This window comes from Camponotus floridanus, unplaced genomic scaffold (genome assembly GCF_003227725.1).
Source record: "Camponotus floridanus strain SB8 unplaced genomic scaffold, Cflo_v7.5 scaffold450, whole genome shotgun sequence".
Taxonomy (NCBI): domain Eukaryota; kingdom Metazoa; phylum Arthropoda; class Insecta; order Hymenoptera; family Formicidae; genus Camponotus; species Camponotus floridanus.
In genome coordinates, this window is record NW_020229604.1 from 21,754 (window position 1) to 48,999 (window position 27,246).

General features: G+C 26.3%; 2 protein-coding genes across 2 annotated transcripts; both read left to right on the forward strand.

The window, feature by feature from the left end:
- The first annotated feature begins 1,449 nt into the window (after nt 1-1,449).
- On the forward strand, nt 1,450-7,556 carry LOC112639070 (aminopeptidase N-like). The gene is made up of 7 exons (XM_025411933.1): nt 1,450-1,611; nt 2,035-2,315; nt 5,113-5,306; nt 5,510-5,857; nt 5,944-6,013; nt 6,153-6,257; nt 7,286-7,556. The coding sequence occupies exons 1-7, from the start codon at nt 1,587-1,589 to the stop codon at nt 7,424-7,426; spliced, it is 1,164 nt and encodes a 387-aa protein (XP_025267718.1). The 5' UTR covers nt 1,450-1,586; the 3' UTR covers nt 7,427-7,556.
- A 12,638-nt stretch (nt 7,557-20,194) lies between these two features.
- On the forward strand, nt 20,195-27,198 carry LOC112639069 (glutamyl aminopeptidase-like; the record flags this gene model as incomplete). The annotated part of the gene is made up of 5 exons (XM_025411932.1): nt 20,195-20,349; nt 21,716-22,099; nt 22,233-22,719; nt 23,841-24,290; nt 27,021-27,198. Coding segments are annotated over exons 3-5 (1,092 nt in total), but the record flags the coding sequence as incomplete, so codon positions are not given.
- Nucleotides 27,199-27,246: the final 48 nt, after the last annotated feature.

Genomic DNA, 27,246 nt, shown 5'->3' on the forward strand with positions numbered 1-27,246 from the left:
CTATATCCAGTTTGTGTCTCTTCCATTATTTCCCTTTCTTCCATTTCCTTCTCCAACCTCTTCCTGATTATTTCTGCATAGATTTTATATCCTGTGTCCATTAGCGTTATTCCTCTATAGTTCTTTACGTCATGTATGTCTCCTTTTTTATGTATGGGTGTTACTATGCCTATTTTCCATTCTTCTGGTAGTTTCTGCTCTCCGTTCCAATCTTGTTTATTATCTTGTGAAATTCTTCTAACTATCTCCTCCTCCCTATATAGCCATGCTTCATTTGGTATTTTGTCCTCTCCTGCTGCCTTCTTTTTCTTCAACCTTTTGATCACATCCCTCACTTCCTTTAAACTTATTTCATTTTCTTGATTTGCTATCCTGTCTATTTCTACAACTTCTTTTTCTATACCGTTCCCTCCATTTGGACTTGAAAAGTGCTCTTTCCATTCGTTTATTTTGATCTTGTCACTCATCTTCGTTCTTCTTTTCCTTTGTCTGTTTATTATCTCCCAGAATTTCTTTCCTGACTTATCATTCTTCGCTTCAATCCATTNTACCCTTAATATTCGAAAAATACCGCATTTTAGAAAAAACTGTTTCATACAATTAATTATAGGGTTTTTATGTAGTGCATTACACAGCAAACATTATTTGATCTCGAATTTCAGCGTTGTCAAGTATGTGAAGGTCAGCTTCAATTTTTTAAATAAATCCCCTATTTTCATTGCATATTCTTGAGCTTATTTTCAAATTAACTATACCAATATTTTTCTTAACAAGCAACGTATGTTTCCTTTAACCCAATTGATTTTTCTCATTATTTTTGTGTAAATAGAACAGTATTAAGATAATTGAAAATGATGATTCTTACAAGAATTTTATGATTTGTAAAATTAAGAATGATTTCAAGTTTCATAATTCGAAAAGTCTACTTTAGGAAAATAATTTATTTACAGTTTTGGAGCTTTACTCTCGAGGTAAGCTACAAGAATATGGCAATGGAAAAAATAGGGGTTCTATTTAAAAAATTGAAGCTGACCTTCACATAATCTTGACAACGCTATTCGAGGTCATATAATGTTACTGTGTAATGCCGCCACATAAAACCATATAACTTTTTGTATGAACATTTTTTTAAAAATGCATCTTTATATAATATATATAATATAATATATATAATATATATATATTAATATATATATATATATAAGATATACATTTGCTTATAATATCTTTCGTTAACACATCACTAATTTTGTATAAATTTTGTAACTTTAGCAAGCCAACTTTTAACTATTTTGATGAAATTATGAAGAATAGAATTCGAACCCTTTCGGATGTAGACATTCAAATATCTATATACGATTTAACTCGTATAAAGCAACTAATCACTACGCTGCTCACGTCTCCAATAAAGCGAACATATTATATTGTAAATGGAAATAGTACGAGATTATAAAGTTTATTATTATTATACTAAACCGATAAAAAGGTTGATATCAAATTTAAATAAGTCGGCGGATGATTTCATATCTACATCGGATAAGTTGAGAAATAACTACAACATTCATAATATAGGACCGGATAACTTTATGGTATATAATCCAGAACAAACTGGTAAGTTTGCAATAAATTTATTGCATTTTATAGTGTTTATCATACACACACATTGGAGAGAAAGATTTACATTATTAAAAGTGTTATTCATTATATTATGTATTATATACATTACATTTATTATACATTATATATACATACATACATTATATATACATGCATATATATACATACATACGCACAATTATTAGAAATATTCAATTTTCATGCAAAATGATTTTATACCTAATATAATATACAAATTGCATTTCCATTTATGTTCACTTTATGATATATTTTTGATCTCTATTAATGTACAAAAGTTTAAGTACAAAAGTATAAACAGATACTTGTACTGATAAACCATTTGAAAGAATTATGTATATATATATATATATATATTATATATATTATATTTATATACAATTTATTTATTTTCGGCAGGATATTATCGAGTCAATTACGATATCGAGAACTGGCGAAGAATGGCAAGTTATCTAAATTCTACAAATTATAGGGAAATACATGTTTTGAATCGTGCTCAAATTATCGATGACGCTTTCCACTTAATGATAACAAACCAACTTAATTCCACTGTATTCTGGAATATTGCAAAATATCTATCACAAGAAACAGACTACGTGGCATGGTATCCTATGTTTAAAGCTTTAGAATATCTGTCCAATATCTTTCTATTTCAGGAAAGAATATATATTAAAATCAAGGTAATAACACAAATTATAAACATGTCAATAGTGATGTCTCCAACATACTAAAACATATTACTTATTGCACATATTAATATTGTATGCATTTATAACAATAATTATTAAGTGCTTGTCAAAAAGATACATACAATAAAATACAGTATAGGCCAAAAATATCACCTTTAAAACATATCACCTTTATGTTTTTTGAGAATAACTTAACTCAAAATGAATAACTTAATTCAAAGTGTATATATTTTTATCTAGTCACATGTTTCAATAGTAGGTATAATATAGATTATTTAACAATAGACTTTTCATTCAATAATGAACACAGCTACTTAAGAAAAATTAATTAAATACATATATACACTTTGAATTAAATTATCCTTAAAAAAGATGATATATTTTTGACGGATACTGTACATGTAATTAGAAAAAATTTGATTAGATAAAAAGGTTTAAATATACATATTTTAGATGAAAGATAAGTATATTTGTAAATTAACACTCGAATAGTGTATGTACTAATATTATAAGAAATTCGAGAGGAAAAGGGAGAAAAGTTGGAAAATTGTTATCATTTTTAATCACAGCATAATATTTAAAATGACGATTTAAATATCATTAATTTTAAGATAGAAAGTTAGTAGGACACATATATATATATTAATTATCTATGTGTTTAATACACAAAAGAATTAACAAATTATTAAATTATATTATACAATAGATATAATGTCTACATTTATACAATAGATATAATGTCTACATGTTTACAATATATGCATGCATTCACTTCTGTATGTTTATTTTGTAATATGAACATGTATTAAGCATGTGTGAATGTGCACGCAAGAAAAATTCAAATTTGTGTAAACAAATTTGTATAAATACGTATATATAAGTATAGCTATATAAGATAGATATCTTTATGTGAAATGAATTCAGAGCTGTTTACAAAGACAGAATGTTTTTAATATATAAACCATCTTAATATGTAAAATACAATTACGCAAGATATCTTTCTATATAGCAAAGTATAATGCAAGAATCGAAAAATATAAATTTATATCAAGTAACAATATAAATACATATAAACAATAAATAGAAAGGTCATAGGCGATAGAGAGCATGTAAATAATTAGATAATCAAGATTAAAATAGAAAAATCATAATTTAATAAAGCAAATTAAGTACGATAAACATACAAAAATTAAAGATAAGAATATACATAAGGTACGAACGTTTCTGGCTCTCGCTTTGAGCCTTCTTCAGCGCAATAATAATAACCAACAGAAATTAATATAAAAACTAATAAATCATAAATAAAATAAGGTATTGAGTAACATATAAATAATGATAAAATCGCAATCGGCGCAACGTTAATAGACGCTTATCGAAGTAATAGATCTTCATGGTAAAAAATAGAAACCTTATTGTGCAAGTGTAATTGGTGTAGAACAGAAACTCGACAACAGTACCAAATGCAGCCTGAAAATGGCATGATCCGGTATTTTAAACAATTCATATAATATACTGTGTGACAATATAAATACTTACAAAGAGACTGTTCAACGATAATACGAAAGATGGAGAGAAACAATAAGGTTCAACGTGAGAAACAGTTACTGTTAGAAATGCCGATGAGAAGGCTGGTATACGAGTATATACCCGAACATGACATTCAAATTTTCGGTAGCTCGTTTATAATATCATGATATAAATTTTCTGTGTCTGTCTGTAAATTTAAACCATTCTTTTGTCTCTTGATGTAAAGCATTTCAGAAATTAATCTTCTATTGTAAAAAGGAGCTTCATCCAGAATTTTAACGTCGTTCCAACAAAAATCATGATCGTATTGTAGCCTATGATTTGTAACGACAGAGCGAGTAGTATAATTTCTATTAAGTTGCGATCTATGTTCCGAAATTCTCGTCTTTAGCATTCTCGAAGTTTGGCCAATATATGAAGCGTCACAATCCGAACAATTAATTTTATAAACTACATTGGTTTTTTGATTAGAGGGAATGTAGTCTTTATGTACTTTAATAAACTTGTTTAATTTATTTAGGCTGGTATAGGAAAGTTTGATGTCCAAGTTCTTTGTGACGCTTCTAAACCGCTCAGTGAAGTTTGGCAAGTATGGGACTGTGAAAAACGTGGAAGAATCTTTCAATGTCCCAAGATCACCGCGATCACGATTCATAAACAAAAATCTAAGTCGTTGGCTTATGACTTCAAATATGAAGCTCAAGGAATAGCAATTGTCTAAAAGGATTTTGACAATACGGTCAAGATTCCTATGATGAAAACTTGGATGCGACAAGTGTTCTGTTCTACACCAATTACACTTGCACAATAAGGTTTCTATTTTTTACCATGAAGATCTATTACTTCGATAAGCGTCTATTAACGTTGCGCCGATTGCGATTTTATCATTATTTATATGTTACTCAATACCTTATTATATTCATGATTTATTAATTTTTATATTAATTTCTGTTGGTTATTATTATTGCGCTGAAGAAGGCTCAAAGCGAGAGGCAGAAACGTTCGTACCTTATGTATATTCTTATGTTTAATTTTTGTATGTTTATCGTACTTAATTTGCTTTATTAAATTATGATTTTTCTATTTTAATCTTGATTATCTAATTATTTACATGCTCTCTATCGCCTATGACCTTTCTATTTATTGTTAAAATTTAAGAGAGCTTTTCTCAATACTTGTTTAAATACATATAAATACATATATATGTACATATATATATATATATATATATATATATGTATATATATATTTATATATTTAGGTGAAAGTGTTAATCTTACTATACAAGTTGCTTGATTCACTTAAATACAATGAACTTGATTCTAATGAACACGATCTTACAAAGAGTTTGAGAATGGAGGCTGCGAAATGGGCATGTAATCTTGATGGTCGCATATGCATAGAAACAGCCCAACATAACTTAATTTCACATCTCGAGAATCCAGAAAAGAACACGTAATTTTTCTTGTATATTTCTGATTATTTTAATTTAAATGTTTTGTAGATACATGTGCAATGTTTGTTACATTATTCGATCAAAATTTAACTTTATTATATTATGTTATAAAATCATAATTTGTAAAATTATTTAATCAAAATATAAGATTAATATGTGCAAAACTTTTTTATGAGAATTTGTTTTTTGTTAAATCTCATAGGCTTTTGCCATGGTGGAAAGAATGGACATATTGTCAAGGTTTAAAAATATTGTACTATCCTCTTAGCAGTGAAAGTATGAAGGATTCACCTTGGTGGAAAGTATATCGTCTGGGAAAAGAAAAATTTAAAACTAAATTTTTAAAATATCTGTCTTGCCCTGAGGATTCAATATTTATCATACCCTATTTAAATCTAATAAAAAATGATAGTGCACCATCGATTATATTTTTAAAAGATTTTTCCGATAAAGATTATATTGATTATTTTCTTTTTACTATCGCAAAGCATGCAAGGAATCCTGTAGTACTCGATTTCATATTACACAATCTTAAAAATATAAAACCTAAGTAATACAATTTTCTCTCCGTAAATATATATCTATCATTCAACAATTTATGTGTGTATCAATAAATTTATTATTTTACTGTTATAGACAAATCAGCGAGTATGCAACATTTACTGTAATTATTAATCATGTGTATTCCACAGATCAACTCCAAAAGGTAAAAATTGCATGTGCTTATATATATGTGTGTGTGTGTGTGTGTGTGTGTGTGCGTGTGTGTGTGTGTGTGTGTAAAATAAATAACCATGATGACATCAAATATTGCTGTTTAATATCATCAAAATAATTTGTTTTAGATAAACGACTTCATAACAGATAAATTTCTTAATGTAATGCAAGTTAAATTAAATGAATGTAAGAAGTTATCGCGTTTTGTGAATGAAAGAAATACGAAAGTAGAGGTAAATTTTAGGAACATTATTATACTAATATTTCGTTTATTAATCATTGATTGTTCTGTTTTCATACAGAATATATTAATGTCACAGTGTCCTAAAATAACAAGCAAAAATTAATGTAATTTAATTTTTTTATAAAATAAGCATATATTTATTTCTAATTTCCAAAAATATATTATTTTGGAAACATGCAATTTTTAATGATTGAGAAAGTGAGAAAGAATGAGCGAGCGAGCGAAAGCAAAAGAGAAAGAGAATTTCTTTACTTGGAAATTTTAGTGAAAATCGAATTATAAATTTTAAAAAGAAAATTTACAAGTTTTAGATTTAAATCTTAATTAGTCTAGACGTTCAGCTCTTAGTTAAATAAATTTAAATGTTTTTTAATATAATTGAGAAAATATTACGTAATGTGATTTGCATACTTTAATATTACACGAGTCATTTGTTTACTAAAATAAAAATTTAATAAAGATGGATGAGTTAAAAAGATTAATGTTCTTGCTAGATGTAACAATTATAATATTATAATATTATAATGATGTTATCTCTGTGACAGCTGCAGCTCATATAAATTGCTAATTTTATTTTATTTTTAAAATTTCCAATTTTAAATTTTGATTTTTATTTCTTAAAAATTACTTGCAAAGTAACTATCTAACTATTATTTATAAGTACTCCTTGTAAACAAAAAAGTTGGTAAGTAAAATATAGTGCAACACTATGCACATAATATAATAGAACACGTAGGTACGTACAATAGAAGAATGATTTTATTCTCATTTCAGTAAATTTGTAATTTTCATATTTCCATAATTATTATTTATTTCTATTACATTTAAGATTATTATTATTATTTATTGTATGTATTATTAATATATATATATATTTAAATATATATATATATTAAATATATTAATATTATATATATATATATATATATATATATATACACATAATAGATAATATTTAATATAATGTTTATAATAATTATTGGCTATTTACACTAATACCGATATAATCTGTTTTAGACATGCTTTACAGAATTAGCAGAAAATTTCACATGTATGCAACCATATACTTCAAATATTGTAAGCAAACTACAAATGCGCTTTTTCGAAATCAAAAGTCAACAGAATTACTTTCAAAATTTTGTCAAATATCAACAATAACCGTTTGATAGAAGTAACAATTGTGACGCAAATACATCTATATATCTTTTTGACAAATAGCTTTTTATAATGTTTATAGTTTTTATTTATTATTTATGCTTATGTACGTTAATAATATATAATTAAATACACGTGCATTTACATGGATTCATTTTGGTCTGCAATTCATTGATGTTTTTATTTTCTTATAAACATGAAGTAAAGGAAAGTGTAAATTATATTCATAATATATAGATAATTATAATTAAATTATGTTATATTATAATTAAATATATAATTAAATATCGCCCCAATATTTTTCTTGTCTACATCTCTTCAGAAGGGTAAAGAGGATTTATAGAATTCTCAAAAATGAGAATCTATATCTTGGTAAATGCACCAAGTGAAACATATGCATACATCTCGTGCTCGTTTAAATTATCGCGAACAATTAAAATTTACGCATTACCATCCACGATGGCTCTTATTCGCTACTTTCTTGTCGTGTTGTTTTATATTAGAATTTTTTTTTGTTAAATCTCGTAGGCTTTTGCCATGGTGGAAAGAATGAACATATTCTCAAGGTTTAAAAGTATTGTACTATTCTCTTAGCAATGAAGATTCTCCTTGGTGGGGAGTATATCATCTGGGAAAAGAAAAATTTAAACCTAAACTTTTAAAATTTCTCTCTTGCCCTGGGAGTTCATAATTTATCAAAACCTATTTAAATCTAATAAAAAAGGATCATACAACATCAATTATGTTTTCGTAAGATTTTTTCCGATAAAGATTATATTAATTATTTTTTTTTTTACTATCGCGAAGGAATCCTGTAGTACTAACCCAGGTAACAAGCACACGTCATTTTGACGTTTCAAATTAGTCATTCACTGACTATTCTTGATGTCACGAATTGACGTTTTTGTGACGTAAAAGTGATGATCTAATGTCACAGATTCTTGATGTCATGAGATGTATCGCATTTTGACATCATAAAATGTACCATATTTTGACGTCTTTTTCTTACCATAATAATATATTTAATAGTATTATTGAATAAAGCACTGTCTAAAAGTAAATCAGTGTATTATCACTGAAAAACAGTAAATAGTCACTGATTATAGCAGTTATAAGTACAGCACTATAAATCAGTGACATTTTATTGAAAGAATCAGTTAATAATTTTGACTATTTCAATCAGTAATATCTCAGTAATATTTCTTTTGTTATTGCCAGTAATATTAAACTACAATTCATCTCTCTATCTATTTAATATTAATATTATTAATAATTAAGAAATATCATGAATACATTCTTACAAATTACATGAAAAATTATCCAATACAAATTACATGAAAAATTATCCAAAGTATACATATAATGATTATATAATAGTAATTCATTAAATTTACATACATATTTTATTCTATAGTATATATTTGAAATATATTCTATAGTATATATTTTGAAATATTCATAAAAAAGTAATTGATTGTATTTTCATATCAAAGAGTCGTCAATAAATTCGAAATCTATTTATAAATTCCATATCGCGCGGAACTGAATATTCATGAAATAAATTATGATTACGAAAATACCGTTTTTCCACGTTCTTTTCGTGTTCGATTAAACGAGATTGCCGTGTTAATAAAGAATCTTATTGTCGTAATTTTATTATATTGATTTATTATAAGAAATATTTTTTATTCTTTAACGTCAAATGAAATCATTTCCTTCAGAAATTGAAAATTTGATAAGACACAAGATATATGATATTTACAAATGGTTTCTGAATCAAAATAAAATAATATGGATAGTTAAATTTTACTTGCGATAAAATAGCATTATTTATTAATTTAAAATAAGAGATAAAATGTCCAGCATTAATTATATCATAAGTTTATATCATAAAGTAATGTTTAAAGTATTAAATATTTCAAGACAATAATCTAAATTAACTATAACATTATTTGGCCTTTACAGCCTTTGCGATACTGTTACTGTTATCATAGGCGCTTAGCATGTTGTCATTCACCCGGCGACACTTGAGCAAGAAGGTAATGAGATGTAAAACATTCTATAGATTGTCGAATTCTTTTTCGAAATACGGTTACGATATCGAGAAATAATTTGCTATAATTATCATGATTAATAATTAATTAATTTTAAGAATAATATGATTTTAACACTATTGTGAAGATAGATTTCGAACGCGTATGTTAAATGATTTAATGATTCGTTTAATCAAGTCAAAGAATAAAATATATATATATATATAAATTTTTATATTATTATTTCATTGCAATTCTTCCGGACAATAATTATTTTTCCAATGATACTTGAAGTCAGATACATTTTGTTCACTGCTACACTATTCGACTTTTGGACGATTTAAATATAATTTAAATTCAAAATACACAGTGAAATAATCGAATAATGAGATCGAGCAATTTGCATAATGAAAAAATTGGTAATATATTATAATTATTTAATAATTATAATTTATAATTTAAAATATTTCTATAATATAATAAATTTCTATAATTTAATATTCCATGTGTGTGTGTGTGTGTGTAATGTTAAACGTAAAATAATTCGGCAACAAATTGACAACAACATGGTATTCGGCCTTGACGGTTATAGAGCGCTATTCTTTATATCTCACGGTCTTGTTATCATTTGTGTGTCGATATATATTCGACCAGCAAACTAATAACACAAAACGCTCCGTCACAAATTCCATTTAAAAATATGTTCGCGATTAATATTAAAAAATCATTTTCGATCATGAATACAATTAATGATTAATTATTTTTTGGCATACGATAATGTATTGCGATGATAAATCTTTATTGAAACGCAATCATTCTTTATTACAAGTATATATATATATATATATATATATATATATATATATATATATACATAATCATAATATGTAATAATATCTCAGTTATAAAATAATAACACGATCTTCGGCCTTGATGGTGTATGACGCGCTAATGTGTTCTTCGGTTCTGTTATGTTTAGTGCGATTTTTATAAGCAGAAATTATTTCTTTAATAATATTTATAGAGTCTTACATCAACTATAGAATATGACATCAAATATAATTCGACCGCGACGCTTTATCTCGTTCTATTTTTCATTTATTTAAATCTAATTTAGATTCAAAACGCACAGCAAAACAATCGAATCGTAAATCGAAGTAACGAAATAAATCGAAGTTAACATAATGAAAAGCTTTGTGATACATCAATTCTTTAACAAATATCATTTAATTAATCTAAAACACTCTTATAATCTTTAATATTCCGTGTAAGTACGCAAAATATTTCGGCAATGAATAGACAATAATACGTTCGGCCTTAGCGGCGTATGATGTATTGTGTTTACATCTCACGGCCTCGATATCATTCGCACGGTATCACTCGAGGAGTAAGGTACGAAATACTTTTTATAACGCCAAATTTTCTCTCTAACCATAACGCAATCGCGACTAGTATTGAAAGAAATTCGCTATGACAATTATAATTAATGCTTACTAAATTTATAATCGTAATTATTACGCGATCGGGAGTGCCGTGCAAAGTGTCTCGCGATCGTCGCGAATATGATTAACCTTAATTAATCTTGTTTTCGGGAGTGCAACGAAAAAATAGTAAAGGAGAGGAAAAGCAAGTCTGAAAAAGCACTGGGCAACATACGGAGCAACAATATGCGGTAAATAATTTGTAAATTATTTATTATTTATATTTATCATTTATATTCAAGCTATATTATATATATTATTTATATTAGATTTATATACATCATTTATATTCAGATCATATTATATATTGCTTGTCCTTTTGTTCACTCCCTCTCTCTCTCTTTCTCTCTCTCTCTCTCTCTCTCTCTCTCTCTCTCTCTCTCTCTCATTCCAAATTATCTAAATTATTTCAATTTTAAATTACATTAGTATAACATGTATATGTAAAATATTCTGGATTTTATTTTAATATATTTAAAATGTCTATAATAAAATGTCCTTGTATTAATATTTTTATATAGATAATAATATTTTAAAATCTGCTTTACAATAATATATTATTTAGATTTTTTATGCATAAAAGAATTAGAATTTTCCTCTTTTCATAAATTTATTCAAAACGAATTTTTTCGATAATTGCAATTTATCATATTAAATGCCTGCTGTATATTTTAGCTTGTTAATGTCGCATTTTATTTAATGTCTCTCTATTATATATTTTAGTTACATTTGTCATACATTTTAATTTTTTTATTTATACATTTATAACGAGATGTAGTTTCCAGAATATTTTTGAAATTTGATTTAATTAAGTTGGGAAGTAACGCGTTACTTGTAACATCGTTACCATTACAATTATTTTTTTCGATAACTATAACGATAATGATGTTACAAATTTCGTTTGTAACGAAAGAAGTAACTTCGTTACATCTTTCGGTAATGAGTAACAAATTTAACAGTTACTTTTATCGCTACTTTATGCAAATTTACTCGTTGTAATTTTCATTCAAAGAAGAGTGTGGGATGCAGAAATCACATGTACGTAAACGCGTCATTAGACACATGTGAAAGAAAAAGTTCAGTAAAGATGTTCAGTGTCGGTGGAGCTGTATTAACGCCACAAAGAGAGCAGCTAAATGATGACATAGTTGAACAGAAAATTCTTTTAAAAATTAATAAAGAATTTTGATAAAATTTAGTATGTTTTCATTTATTTTAAAATAAACCCTGTAATATTTAATAAATTTATATTTAAAAAAGTAACGAAAATTGTAACGATGCGTTATTTTTAAATAACGGTAACGGTAACGAGTTACTTTTGAACATTGGTAAAGAGTAACGATAACGAATTATTTTTTAGAAAAAGAACAGTAACGAGTAACTTTTAAAAAGTAACTTTCTTAACCCTGCATTTAATGAAAACATACTTTATATATTATTGTTTTATATATCGCGATATTAAAGCAATCAACATCATCTGCATAAAAAATAAATATGCATATTACATATTCTCTTAATTTTCAACTATAAAATGATATTATAATTAATGTATATTAATATTAAGTAACTGATAATTTCTGTTTGCATTTAGATTATATTTATAAAGCTTTATCTTCTAAAAAATATTATTTTAAAAAATTTTTTAAATATTCATAACTTTGTAGAATAATTCACAAAGAATATTATATTATAAAATTTGAAGTACAATATTTTCTTAAATAAAATGTTGTAATTATTCTAATTATTCTAATCAATGAAATTTTCACTCAATTTAAGAAGATGTGTTATATTTACAATTAGACACATTTGTTATTAGACCGCTTTTATTTTTCGATTGACATTTCGTCGAAAACGGAAATAAATAATAAAAAAATACTAATGTAATATCAACATTATGAGGATAGCAATAATTGTAGCAATATTTATTATATATATATATCAGTAATTTTCTTATTATTTATTATTTTAATATCTCTGTAAATTAGATTTCAATTTTATTTAGAAAAATTATCGTCATGTAATCTTTTATTCAATAATATACAGATAGACATTACAAAGAAAATGATTGTTATTTTGACTAAACGCGTACTGTGTGTATACAATATTAAATTTGGAAACGCAATAATTTACTTTATATATTATTAAATAATATAATAAGTTTCATACACACATTATATATAAAATTATATATAATAATAATTATATATAATAATTCTTTCTCTATCTTACAAATTATATTATATTATAAATTTATACTTATAAATTTATAAATTTATAATATATATAACATAACCCCCATGGGTATACCTTGACGCGGTGGCGTGGCTCAGTACTTGGATGGTGTCTTGAGGTTTATTTTAAATTTTTCTATTTATGATAAATCTTAAGGTGCCTGAATGCGAAACTAAGTACCCTTTCGCGTCGTCGGTGCCGTCAACGTGCCACGGACGCAAGCACTTCGTTACCGTGCGTTGTAGTATTCTCGCGTCGTCGCGTTTTCGCGAAACTTTTGGACTATTTCATAAATCCCAATTTCATTTATTGTCACGAGTCTCTACTTCCGATGCCAATTAACTGGGATTTCGAGTTTGCACTCGCGCTTCGTGCTTCGTCAAGTGATTCGGCCCGAATTAGTTAGAACTCGATCGATTGTTCGGAATGGTCGTCAATGAGTCCCTTCTCTTTGCTCGTCTACAGCCACACGCACCGCGTGTGTTAACCCTGTCGAGGAGTCGAGTGGATTCCCCTAGACACGATTTTCGCTCGGCAAAAGGGGTTGCCTCCCCATTTTCTAAATTGTTGAATGTAAGCATTTAAAAAATGTGGGTATCCTCTTCTTTTGCCGTCCAGTAACCTGGTGTAGCATATAACAACCACGGGAGGCATAATATGTCCGGACGGAGCACCTGAAATCGTGTTTAGCGGGTCCAAGTTCGATACGAGATAGGATAATTATGCGCGAAAAAGAGTTGGTGAACTTCATTTTCCTCTATTTCCGTCAATCGTTTCGTCTTCTTTTCGGTTTGGGCTTAATCCTTGCTCGTTGTATCGTTGCATTCCCGACCTGTTGACTCAAAGCTGATTCTCGTAAGTGAAATGGGATTTTCGCTCGTATCGAAACCGGGAGTGCCGTTCAAAGTATATACATATTAAGTATATACATCGTACGACTAAATAGAAAATTTTTTATCGTTTACCGAAATAGTGCGGGAACCGTGCAGTATCGCACGTAAAAGAGCGGAAGTAGCGATATAAAAATATCGCACGTAAGTGCGGGAGTGCCACTAAAAGTATCGCGCGTCTGACTGATCTGAGAGGAAGAGGAGACCTAGGAGAGGCGTCAGGCGCCGGCAGAACAACCTTCTTGTAAGTAATTTATTTATTTGTAGTTATATATATTAATATTGATTATAATTGTAATTTAAATTAAGCAAGTAATCGCGTAATTTAATTTTTTATTTACATGATTTAAAAAAAGAGAATTGGAGAAAAAAATTTTTATAAAAACTCTAATCTTGTAAAAATATGAGCTTTCATAAAATGCGAGAAATATTAATAAAAAAATGTTCTTTTTTTAAAATTCATAGAATTATTTTGTTAATTTATTTACTATTATATATATCAAATATAAAATTCAATGCGTACGATAGTATTTTTTTGAAATATTAATTATTTTGGACGCTACTGCATCTTCTATTTGTATGTTATAGATCGTATCTATTTTGATAACCTGAGAGGAGGAGAAGCATCCTGCACCGGCGGAACAACCTGATGGTGTATATTATTATTTAAATTAATTATTATATATAAATCGCGTACACGTATCAATTTAATTCATTTATTTGAATGATTTAAATAAGAAAAAATTAGGAAAATTTTTATTTTACAAATTCTTTCTATAAAAATTTCTACTTAAATATGAATTATTTATAAAATTATTTCACATTTACATATCTAGTTATAATTGTACGCAACAATATAAAATTCAATGCGTCCAATAATAATTTCCTAAAATATTAATTATTTTAAACCCTGTTATAATTTGGATTTTATATTTGTGTTACAGACAACGTAGCATCAACAACAACTCCGCTGTTGCGCATCAGTGCCGGTGAGTGACAAACTTTTATCTTGAGGCAATGGATTTATAAATGCATGTAGATAAATTCGTTGCTTCTAACTCTCGGATGGCAGGATAATTGCCTATACGGACATTGATTAATTTCAAATTATAAAATCAAAAAAATTTTTTCTATTTGTATTTATATTCCATAATAAAATTATAAAATATATTATAAATTGTAAATTTATTATATTTTTAAACTTTTTTGTTAAAAGAAATACTAATGAAAATTAAAGAAAAAGCGAAAATATTTTTAAAATAAAGATATATTAATTGCAATTTTATGCAAGATATGTGAAATGTTTTTATTTCCATTATATATTTATATATATGAGTATTATAAAACAATTTTAAAGATATAGTTTTTTAATAGTCCGCCGACCGAGAGTTAAAATGCATGCTTATTATTAATTATTTTCTATATATGCATGATGATTTACATTTTGTGATTTTTGATGATCAAACGATATGCACGTCTGAAAAACGATTATAATATCATATAATCGCAAATAAATTAATTGTCTTATCTGCCGATGATAATAATTAATCAGCAAGAAGGAGTTATTCTCCTTTGTTCATTTGTGAATCGTAGAAATCGAGTCAGAATGAACGGCCAGAAATAAAAGTAAATCTCACTGGGTTGAAAAGTGATTGATATTGGCCAGAAAATATGCGTGAGAAAAAAATATTTTCTTATTTATAGGTGCGTGTGATGACACGCAATTAAAAACACGCGAAGTTCAGTCCAAATTAAATTGAGTGATTAAGACTCTCTAAATCTTATGTGATTGTGAATTTCTGGTTAGGACTCCTTAAATCTCACGTTATCGTGAATTCTTGATTAGGATTCCCTAAATCACAATTTTTTTGTAACCAGATCTGTTGGGACTGGTATTAGGGCCGCTAGGTAGAGCAAATAGATGTGGTAGGTCTCTCTGTTAGGGCGGCTAGGCAGGGAAACTAGGTTTGTTAGGGCACTTAAAAAAAGTTTAAAGAAAATATATATAGCTGTATAATTAAATTAATTTTTAGGAAAAAAAAATAAAAATATATCTTTCATAAATTTAATTAAATAAATTGTACACAAAAGATTAAAATCAATTATAAAAGAAAGATTGTAGGGTGAAAATCAAAAATTTAATTTATAAATAATTGTAAAAATGTAACTTAAGTGTATAACTACATTTAAATTGCATTTATATATAATATTTAATGTTGTAGATTTGTAATATTTTTTAAATTGTATTAGTATTTTATTTTGTAAATTGTATGTTCTTAAAAATTATACAACTTTAAATTTAAATGTTACTAGTATCTAATAATTAATATATTGAGAGAAAGTATAATTCAAATTAAATAATTTTTAACATTTTTTATTTTCAATTTGACATATGTCATATCAATTAGTGTAAATAATAAAAATAATAATTTCTTAATGTATTAAGAATATCGATACTGATAACATCTGATTATTAAATTGTATCTATACATTGTAATTATATAATTATTTATAATTTTCTATAATTTTTTATAATTTTCTTATATTTTCTATATAATTGTACACACACACACACACACACACACACACTTATATATATATATATATATATATATATATATATATATACATATATATATATATATACCTAAATTAATAATCTAATTTTAATTATTTATTGTAGTCTGTTGTAAATTACATGAAATTGAAATAGTACGTACAATAATAATTCCTTAAATTTATCTATTTGATAAATATATATTTAATTTCAATATTTTTATTCTAAATTTTTCAAGTATTAAATAGCTTACTTTTTATATTAAAAGATTATTAATAAGTTCGGGAAACTTTTACTTAAAAAATTTATAATTGCGCGCAAATATCGTTAATGAAATTCTTCTATATAATAAAAAGAATATTAAATAAGAATAATGAGATTTGATATTAACCAACGATTAAATATCAGTTTCTTGCTCCCAAAATTTGTTGATCGCGCTTTTGCAAAACACTAATGTGCTCGAAAGTAAAATATTGCAAAAAATAAAATATTATCGATCACACTGTGGAAATTAAAATCAAAATAAAATAATTTACTATAAATATCGTTCTTGATTAAAAGTATTTCGCTAAATTCGCGTCGCGTTAAATATTCACTAAATGATTTAAACAAATATATAGCGAACAATTACGTTTTTTCTATGTTTTTGGGCACGATTGCTGATTCGGCGAAGAAGCCTTATCGCTATCCCTTATGTCAGGTGAACCCTAGCAAATGCGCGGTTTGTATTGACGGAGAGTCGAAACGATCCTCATCGCGGAGAGTTATTTCTCATCGGTTTTTGTGGGACTTATCCGCTTAATTCGATGCTTCATTAAAAATTAAAAGTTTTCGTTATAGAGTTGGAACTCAGATTTTCTTGACGGTACCTGGAAACAATGTTTTTGACAGTAATTAAACGACGATCACCATAAACTGCTTGAATTAAATCACGAAATTAAATTCATACTTTGTAAATAATAAATTATATACTAAATGATATACTTTGAGAGAAGATGTATTTTCTTCTTTTAATTAAGAATTCTTCCATTAGTATTTGTATTAATATCAGTATCTTAATAAAAATAATAGTAGAGTGAATATGGATATAATAGAATTCATTTTTTCCAATATATAAATTTAAAATAAATTTTGCAAACTTTTTTGATAAAAAAAGTGTGGTTACAAACAAATGTATTTTATTAATTAATTTTGAATTAATTTAATTTTTGGTCTCTTTTAAGAAACCATTTGCAGGCACTGGACGTCCCACCATTTTATACTATATTTAATTTATGGACAAGTGTATATGTACATATAATAAAACACATGCGCAAATTATGTGATATATTTGATATAACTCCTTTTTGTATTATACTTAATATTATATTATGAATGCATGAATATCACTTCAAATATGCAAGTAATTAAAGAATCGAGAGACGAATTAAATGGGTTATATATTAGAAGTTAAATATTATGGCACCTAAAATAATATAAAAAATATAATGTTAGTAACAATTAACCTGATATTGCTGATTAACTACTTAAATCTCATAATCGATTTATAAAAAAATACTAGACTGTGATTAATCGATGTGCTTATTTATTGCTTATGTTTTTTTATGTTATTGACTTAATGTACTATTCAATTCTTATTCTCTATGTAAACTTATAATATCTTAGTATTATTTACAATATCCAAAAATGTTTATTAAGCGTTTAAAATTCGGAAGCAACATTGTTTTTATAAATCGTAGATGGAACAACTAATTTAGAAACATTTAATTCCCAATTATTTTTCACTTGTCTTGTCCTATATACAATTATTAGACTTTATATTGCATTTCGGTAATTTACCTTCTAATATGCATTTTTGGAAATACGTTATGAATATATGGTTAATATAAGACGATAATATTATTTCTTTACTTCCTTCATCGCTAATTAAAGAAAATCGTTAATAGAATAAAGATTTATTGTAACATTAAATAATTAACTATTACGAGCAGTCGTATTTATCTCATTTTTACTTTTATACTTATTTTTTTCGATAATTCGTCGCAAAATTCTTACATCGTTCATTTTTTAAATTTTTTATTGAATAAAAATCACTCTATCGATTGATGCTATGAAATTGATCGTGTATATGTATTTAGTGACATATTGAAGTCATTCCGATTCAGCGCTATTAAATGTTATTACACTCGAGTCAACGCAAGAGAATATTTTGAATTAACTGGATTTGACCGAACAACAAAGTCTCTGTGTAATTCTCAAAACGGTAAGTGTATCTTTATAACTCATTAAATAGAAGTAAACTTTTTATTTATCCTAGTTTTTTTTTAATGGCTGCCGCTTTTTAATTCAAAACTGAAATTTAGGCGAAAAGTTAAAACGCGACGCATTGACGAAACGCTTGCCATCCGCGGCACATTGACGGCACTGACGGCGCGAAAGGGTACTTAGCTTCCTATTCAGGCACTTTAAGATTTATCATAAATTGAAAAATTTAAAATAAACCTCAAGGCACCATCCAAGTACTAAGCCCTCCCACCGCGACAAGGTGTACCCCATGGGAGGGTTATATTATATATATTTTATATATAATATAATGTATAATAATTTTGTATTATACTATATAAATTTTAATTCGCAAAGAAACAATAAATAAAAATATAAAAAATATGAGAAAATTTATTATTATATATAAAGCAATGTTCAAAATAATTGATTTTAAAACTAATTATTGCGCGCAATTAATTTTTAAATAGATATATTTTAATGTTATAAATCGCGTAATTATAAAATAATTTATATTTTTTATAGATATAAACTTTTAAAAATATGATAAATAAACAAATTTATATTTTTTTATATATGTAATATTTAATATAATAAATATATTAATATGAAATGTTTTATAAAATATAAGAAGTATCTGAAAATATTAATTAATAAAAAATTTTATAAAAGTTTTAATTATTTTAAAATAAAACCGAATATTTTTTATAAGTATATGTATTAAATATGTTATAATTTAAAATCACTATTATATATATTGAATCACTATCAAAGAAGTAAAACGATTAATAATTCGAGAAATAAGCTCTGAAGAATTTGATGATCATATATAAAACACATTTAATTTCTTCCAAGAGATCTTATATTGATGAATAAAAGATATTTTCTAAGCAAAATTAAATATTACAGTAATTTCTTCCTGTTTTCGAATTATCTCTGTTCGAATATTGGAGTTAAGAGCACAAATGTGGAGCATATTAGAAGTGTAATTAGATATAATAAGTGTCATTATTTAAGCAAGAGCAATTGTGCTTAAAATATTTTTGATATTTTATATATATAAATCAACTAAAAAGCGTTTCTTCGCGTACTATAAAGAGCTATACCCTGTAAGCGTAAACGCGTCGCATGTTTGCTCGCGCAAATGTATGTGCGATTTATAAGCTGCGGAGACATGAAAGTAAGAATCCAATATTATTCTATCGATGTTTCACTAAACTTGATCCAGTCTTTGTCTCATGATTTGACACCTATAACTTCGCATACATTTGCATCATTTCACCTCCTCCTTTATCGAAGTACACCTACGCAGCGGACATAAGCTGTCATAAGAGTTACCTGCAATCAACACAAATAACGTCATATATTTCTTAACTAAGTCAAGTTCGTTCCGGAGATAATATAATAGACGGAAGTCTTATTTTATCACGGTTATAATCGTGCTGAAAAAGTATGTAACATTTTCATTTAACATTTAAATTTATTTGGAGTTAATGATATTTATCGCTTCTAATTAGAATTTTCTGCTGGTATAATTTTAATAATAAATCTAATAAATATTCATATTTACTTCCCTATTGATTTTGATCTTGATATGTGTTGTGAACATCATGTCCCTGAGTAATATACAAAATAAAATGCGTTTTAATTTCTCAGGATTTTGATTATATTGGGTAAGATTTTATTTATTCTGCAATGATACCTGATGCGTTTGTATTATAAGAATACTTTACGCATGATTACAGATTTTCTTATCGTTCTGCAAATCTGAGACATTTAAATTATATTATTAATTATACAAATGAGAGAAAGTTATTTTTTAATTCGTAGATTAATATATTTTGTTAATATTACAAAAATAAGCTGAATTCTGAATTATTAATGTAGTAACACAATAACTATAAAATTACATCTTAATATTTATTTATTTTAACATCTCTTAAATTTTTTATTATGTTAATGTATCAACATATATGTATTAGTACTGCATTAATTATTACTTGCTAATACACATAAATTAATAAATGTATATTAATGTGTTATATATATATATATATTATAATATATATATATATATATATTTATGATTTAATAGAGGATAATATTACAGATATAGATTATAATTTTAATATAATGTAAAATATTTATGAATGTTGTACATAATAAAATATTAAATGTTTAATTAATATTATAAAATACTGTACATATAATTAATATTTAAATATTGTATATAAAAATATTTGTATATAAATATCAACAAATTAATAAATAGTTATATTAACATATATTATTAATATTTTAAATCCTATAAAAAGTATTTTTTACGAATGTGTTTTATTAATATACTATTAATATTTTTAATTTAATAATAAATGATATGGCATAATTCTTGGAGCACGCTACTTCTATAATATTTTTATTCCACATTTTAAAAAAACATTTCTTAATTTTAATTTAAAAATCTACTTCGTGAGAAAAATACGATTATTGATTTGATCGATTATAATAGAAAGATTTTTCGTCGTATATTTTCGTTCTAGTCATATATCCACCATATAAATTTAAAAGAGTGAACAAAAACATAAAAAATTTATTATATTCTCTTACATACAATACTGTAATATTATATTCTAGTGTTAATAAGTTACGTTTTTTTATTAATTTGCTTGAAGATAATTTATCGATACAAACTTGTAATAATATAGTTAATAAAATTTTATTTGAATGTATATTGCTAATTATAAAGATTATCAAATTTTTGGTAGAATATACTACTTTTAAATAGTATAAAAGAATTCAAATATATATATTTACAGATATTTTTGCATTCTACATAACGGCCTCTTATGCTTTAGACCTACGCGAAATAAACTGTTCTGCCATCTTACAGCGCTCGATCGCTAGCACGAATTTGGAGTGGGAAGAACGGCACCGTGCTTTGCTATTACATATCATTTCTCGATCGAAACGTCTGTTAACGACCTCAGAAGTTGTGTGTTTACATATGGCATACACATTTATTGTAATATCGCCAAGTGTTATTAGTCTTTGGAAGTTTCTCGAAATAATAAGAAATCACAAGTGCGCATGTATATCTTTCATGTTACAATGATAGTGGATAAAACATTAATTTATTGCAGCTAATTATTGTAACGAAACATACACTTGCTTAGAATTTGTAGTATATCTCATTATACAGAGTAAGTTATTCAAAATTAAGTTTATTTTTATATATTTGTCTTAATTCCATCTTTTTTCCATTAAATCATGGTAGAGACAGTGCTGTGTCTAATTTGTCCGTTTGTACTTTCTAACAAAAATATATTTTTACAGATATCTAAGATAAAAGTAGTATCATGTTTCTTAAACTATTGTTAAGCAGCAGCTTAACTATCATCGTCGCTGCGGCTTTTTTAACCGACGAGATAATTAAAATATCTCAGGAAGAGTTAAACAGGCATTCAAATTATATATTACCGCATCGTTATGATATCATCGTTACACATATCGAAGAAAATATTCTTGTCTGTAACTGCATTATACGTACAGAGATTAAACATCCAACATCAAGCATATTATTGTATTATTTACACGTAAAAAATATTAATCTAACTATGTTTTATTCTTCATATTTTAAGAATGATACTCAAGAAGAGATCATTTATACATCGGTAAAATTTATGTATGATGTTGAGAAAAACATTGTCAAATTTATATTCCCTAATGATTTATTGCCAGGGTATTACAACATAAAATTAGTTTATAATATAACTGAAGATACAGGCCTAAAAACCTTTTATAAAAGAGATGAGCGACAATGGTAAGTAACTGTTAAAATGTTAAATATATAGTAATTTCACGATGTTTATGATCAAGTCCTGGTAAATCACTTTATTTTTATTTAAAAAGTATTTTCTAAGAAAAACACATTTATATATAGACATGTACGTATTTGAAATGTTTCCATTCTTAATTATATGTTTCTTAAATCATCTTTTTGTAAAAAATTTTGCAATTTAATATTATCATTATTATTAAAATGAATGTAAGCTCCAAATAAAAATTAATTTAATTAAAGTAGACAGCAATAATACACGTCTTATACAGCATTTTATTGTCAACACTCAAACGAAATCAAATATTCCGGTAGAGATTTGAATTGTTTTCAAAATATAAATAGATTTTGAAGGATTTATATTTTTATAAAACTTGCTTATATGAAAATTGAAATTTTGAACAAACACTTAAGTTTTACACTGTTTATTTTGACAATATCAAATTTTAGGAAATTTATTTCTAATATTTAAAAAAGTCTACAATTTAGAAGGAAAACATTTCAAAACACATGTTTATATAAATTTTTTTTATCCTTATAGTTCATAAAAGTCATTATCAAAATTTGATTAGATCATAAACACTTACATAATACACTTACAACTTTCATAAACACTCTGCATATAATACATGCAATTATACATATATATAAACTACACTTATGCTGTTTCATGTATTTAAACGTGTATTTACACACACCCATATTATTTAAAAATAATACTACTTTTACTAATAACTAAGACATATATACATATGTGTTTCATTTAATAAACTAACACTAAAATAAGCAGTTTCTTTCACTTGTATAAAATTATGTACAAAAAAATGTTGATAACATATCAATTAAAATCAATTTAATAAAGTTATTATTCCAATACTATTTTATATTGAAATTTATTTTAATTTTATTAAACGCATTAAAATTTTGATACTAAAATATTAATTATTAAATATTTATTTTGTATCTGTATATTCTAAAATAGACATTTAACGAATCCCGCACCACTAAAATATATACAACTTTTATACAATTTCATTGAAACCACTTTTGCATCAGGTATTGCGGTGTCTTTTATTATTGTTAATTCATATTTCTGAATGTGATAGGTTTGCAACGTATGTTGATCATATTGGGATCCAACACATGATTCCATCTTTGCCCGAATCTTTAAGCAGAATGCCCTATTATAAGCCCATCTACAATATTATTATCGAACATTATCAAAACTATAAAGTTTTATTAAGTCCACTGATACAAACAACAGAAAGGAATGATAAAAACATGATGAAGACATATTTGTATACGTTTGTAAAGCCTATTTATCTACTATTTCTCAACCGAATTAATTTATCTTTTATGCCTGGTACAAATGAAAGTGTCAGAGTTAATATGTGGTGTAGAATGCACTGCAAATTTGCACATCAATTTGCTAAAAATATAACAACGTACATGTTCGATAAATGGAAACGTTTGAATCAAACTTGGGAAATAAATCATATTGCACTTCCGGATTTTCAAAACGAAAGCATTATAAATTTGGGACTTATTCTTTACAAGTAACTATATAATTAGAAAAAATTTACGTATCTTTTCTCTATTTTTAAAATATTATTTGAATATATTTTAAAAAATAAGTTATATTGTATGAAGCACAATGAGAGGAGAAACATATCTAATCGTTTATTATTAGTCCAGTTTATTATTGCCCAGAAAATTATTGCGATTTTTGTTATTTAATATTTGACGCTTTTTTCATGTTGTCTTTCTTTTGTATTTATATTATATCAATGTAAAAGCGCAAACTTCGCACTACATTTTAATAAAAATAACTGTGTTTTGATATTGATTTCCGTTTTATTTAAAACTATGAAATTAAGAATGATAAAATCGCAAATTCTAGCGATTTTTTTTATATAAATTCAAAATGAGGCGTAAGTAAAGCAACTGAAGGCGCTCAATATTAACGATGCATTTGGTCCAGGAACCGCTAATGAACGTACAATGCAATGTGATTTCCGTAAATTTCAGTGGAGAGTCTTGAAGTTGAAAAGTTCTGGACGACTGCGATTATTGACGACGACCACTTGAAGGTGTTAGTTGAAACAGAGTCACGCACATCGATTCAAGAACTAGCGAAAAACTTGGCGTAAACAAGTCACCTGTTTCTGATTACTTGGAACAAACTGGAAAAACAAAAAACCTAGACAAATGAATGCCGCATCAATTGAGCGAAAATCAAAAGAATCATCACTTTGAAGTATGTTCTGCACTGATTTTGCACAAACAGAATAATCCGTCTCTTGATCGCATTGTAACGTGTGATGAAAAATGGTTCTTGTACGATAATCGTCGACGTTTTGCACAATGGTTAGACCATGATGGTGCGCCAAAACGCTCTCCGAAACTAAAATTGTATTAGAAGAAGATTATGGTGACTATTTGGTAAACGTCAGCCGAGATAATTTACTATAGCTTTTTAAATTCGGGCGGAATTATTACGGGAGAGAGGTACTGTCAAGAAATTGACAAAATGCATCAGGAACTGACAAGTTTGCGTTCGGTGTTGGTCAACAGAAAAGATCCAATTGTTCTACACGACAATGCTCGACTACGCCGCACAACCGACGCTGCATTAATCAATTGAGCTATGAAGCTCCATGAAACTCTGTCTCACCCATCATATTCTCACCAACTGACTATCACTTCTTTAAACATTTCGACAATTTCTTGCAGGGGAAAATCTTTAACAATAAAGCTACTGTCAGAAACGTCTTCGAAGAGTTTGTCGCTTCTAAAAATCTAAATTTTATGCTACAGGAATAAATAAATATTGTTTTCTCGTTGACAAAAATATTTAAACTTCATATCAATGGTCCTCTTTTCATTTGATAAAGTTCACTTGCTAAAATATGCGTATTTGAACTTGAAGTTTAAAAATTACAATAACTTTCTAGACAACCTATCTTCAATGTACATCAATTTATATGAAGAATAATATTAAAATATACATATTTTATAATCTTAAAATAGAAAATTACAAATTAAAATATAAAATTGTAAATTAAAATAATTATATTAAGATATAAGAATAATATAATTATTATATTAAGGTTTTCATTTTTATCAATCAAAATTTAAAAAAGTTATATATATATATATACAGGGTGTCCCAGACCACCCGTCTCACCCCGATTTTTCGTAAACGCGACATTTTAAAGAAAAATGTTTCAGACAAAAGTTTTGTGACTTGGAGGGGGACATAAGATGGTGTCATTGGTTTGACCTTGGATAGTCGTTTGAAGGTCACATAAAGATTACCTTCAATTTCTTAAATGGAACCCCCTATTTTTCATTGCATATTCTTGTAGCTTATCTCGAGAGCTTTCCAAAACACTATAATTAAGTACCTTTTTATTAAATACTTTTTGAGTTATAAGGCTTGAAATAATTTCTTAATTTTACATAAACCATAAAATATCTAGTAAACCATTCATTTTTCGATTATCTTACCTTCATATTTTTATGTACAAAATAATGAGAGGAATCAATTGGTGTAAAGAAAACACATAGTTGTTTCTAAGAAAAAATTAGATGTAATTTGCAATTAACAATTCCATATTTTTTCTTAAAAACAACTGTATGTTTTCTTTACACCAATTGATTCCTCTCATTAGTTTGTACATAAAAGTATGAAGGTAACATTAATCGAAAAATGAATGGTTTACTAGATATTTTATGGTTTATGTAAAATTAAGAAATTATTTCAAGCCTTAATAACTCAAAAAGTATTTAATAAAAAGGTACTTAATTATAATGTTTTGGGAAAGCTCTCGAGATAAGCTACAAGAATATGCAATGAAAAAATAGGGGGTTCCATTTAAGAAATTGAAGGTAATCTTTATGTGACCTTCAAACGACTATCCAAGGTCAAACCAATGACACCATCTATGTCCCCCTCGAAGTCACAAAACTTTTGTCTGAAACATTTTTCTTTAAAATGTCGCGTTTACGAAAAAATCGGGTGAGACGGGGTGGTCTGGGACACCCTGTATATATATATATATATATATATATATATATATTATATTATATATTATAGTGCGACACTCGTTTCCAATATATTGCATTACTTCGTAATGAGCATTTAGAAATAAAACATTAATAATAATATATAATTAATATGTTAATTAGATAGAATCATTTAATTATAAATTTGGAAATTCAATATTCTTTATGTTATTATACAACAGAAATAATCATTATATCAAACATTTTGTAATTTTCAGAGAAGCAGATATTATCTACAATGACAATGTAGATTCTGTTGCGACTAAAATCAAAGTTGCCCGCTTCATGGCTCATAAAATAATACAGGAATGTTTCTATTATGAAAATCCACTTTGGCCGTTATCCTCTTTAAATGAGGCTATTGTCGCATTTCTTGGATTATATGTCACCAATCAGGTTATAAGCTTCTTTAGCGCAAACTTTACTCACTAGCAAACAATATGA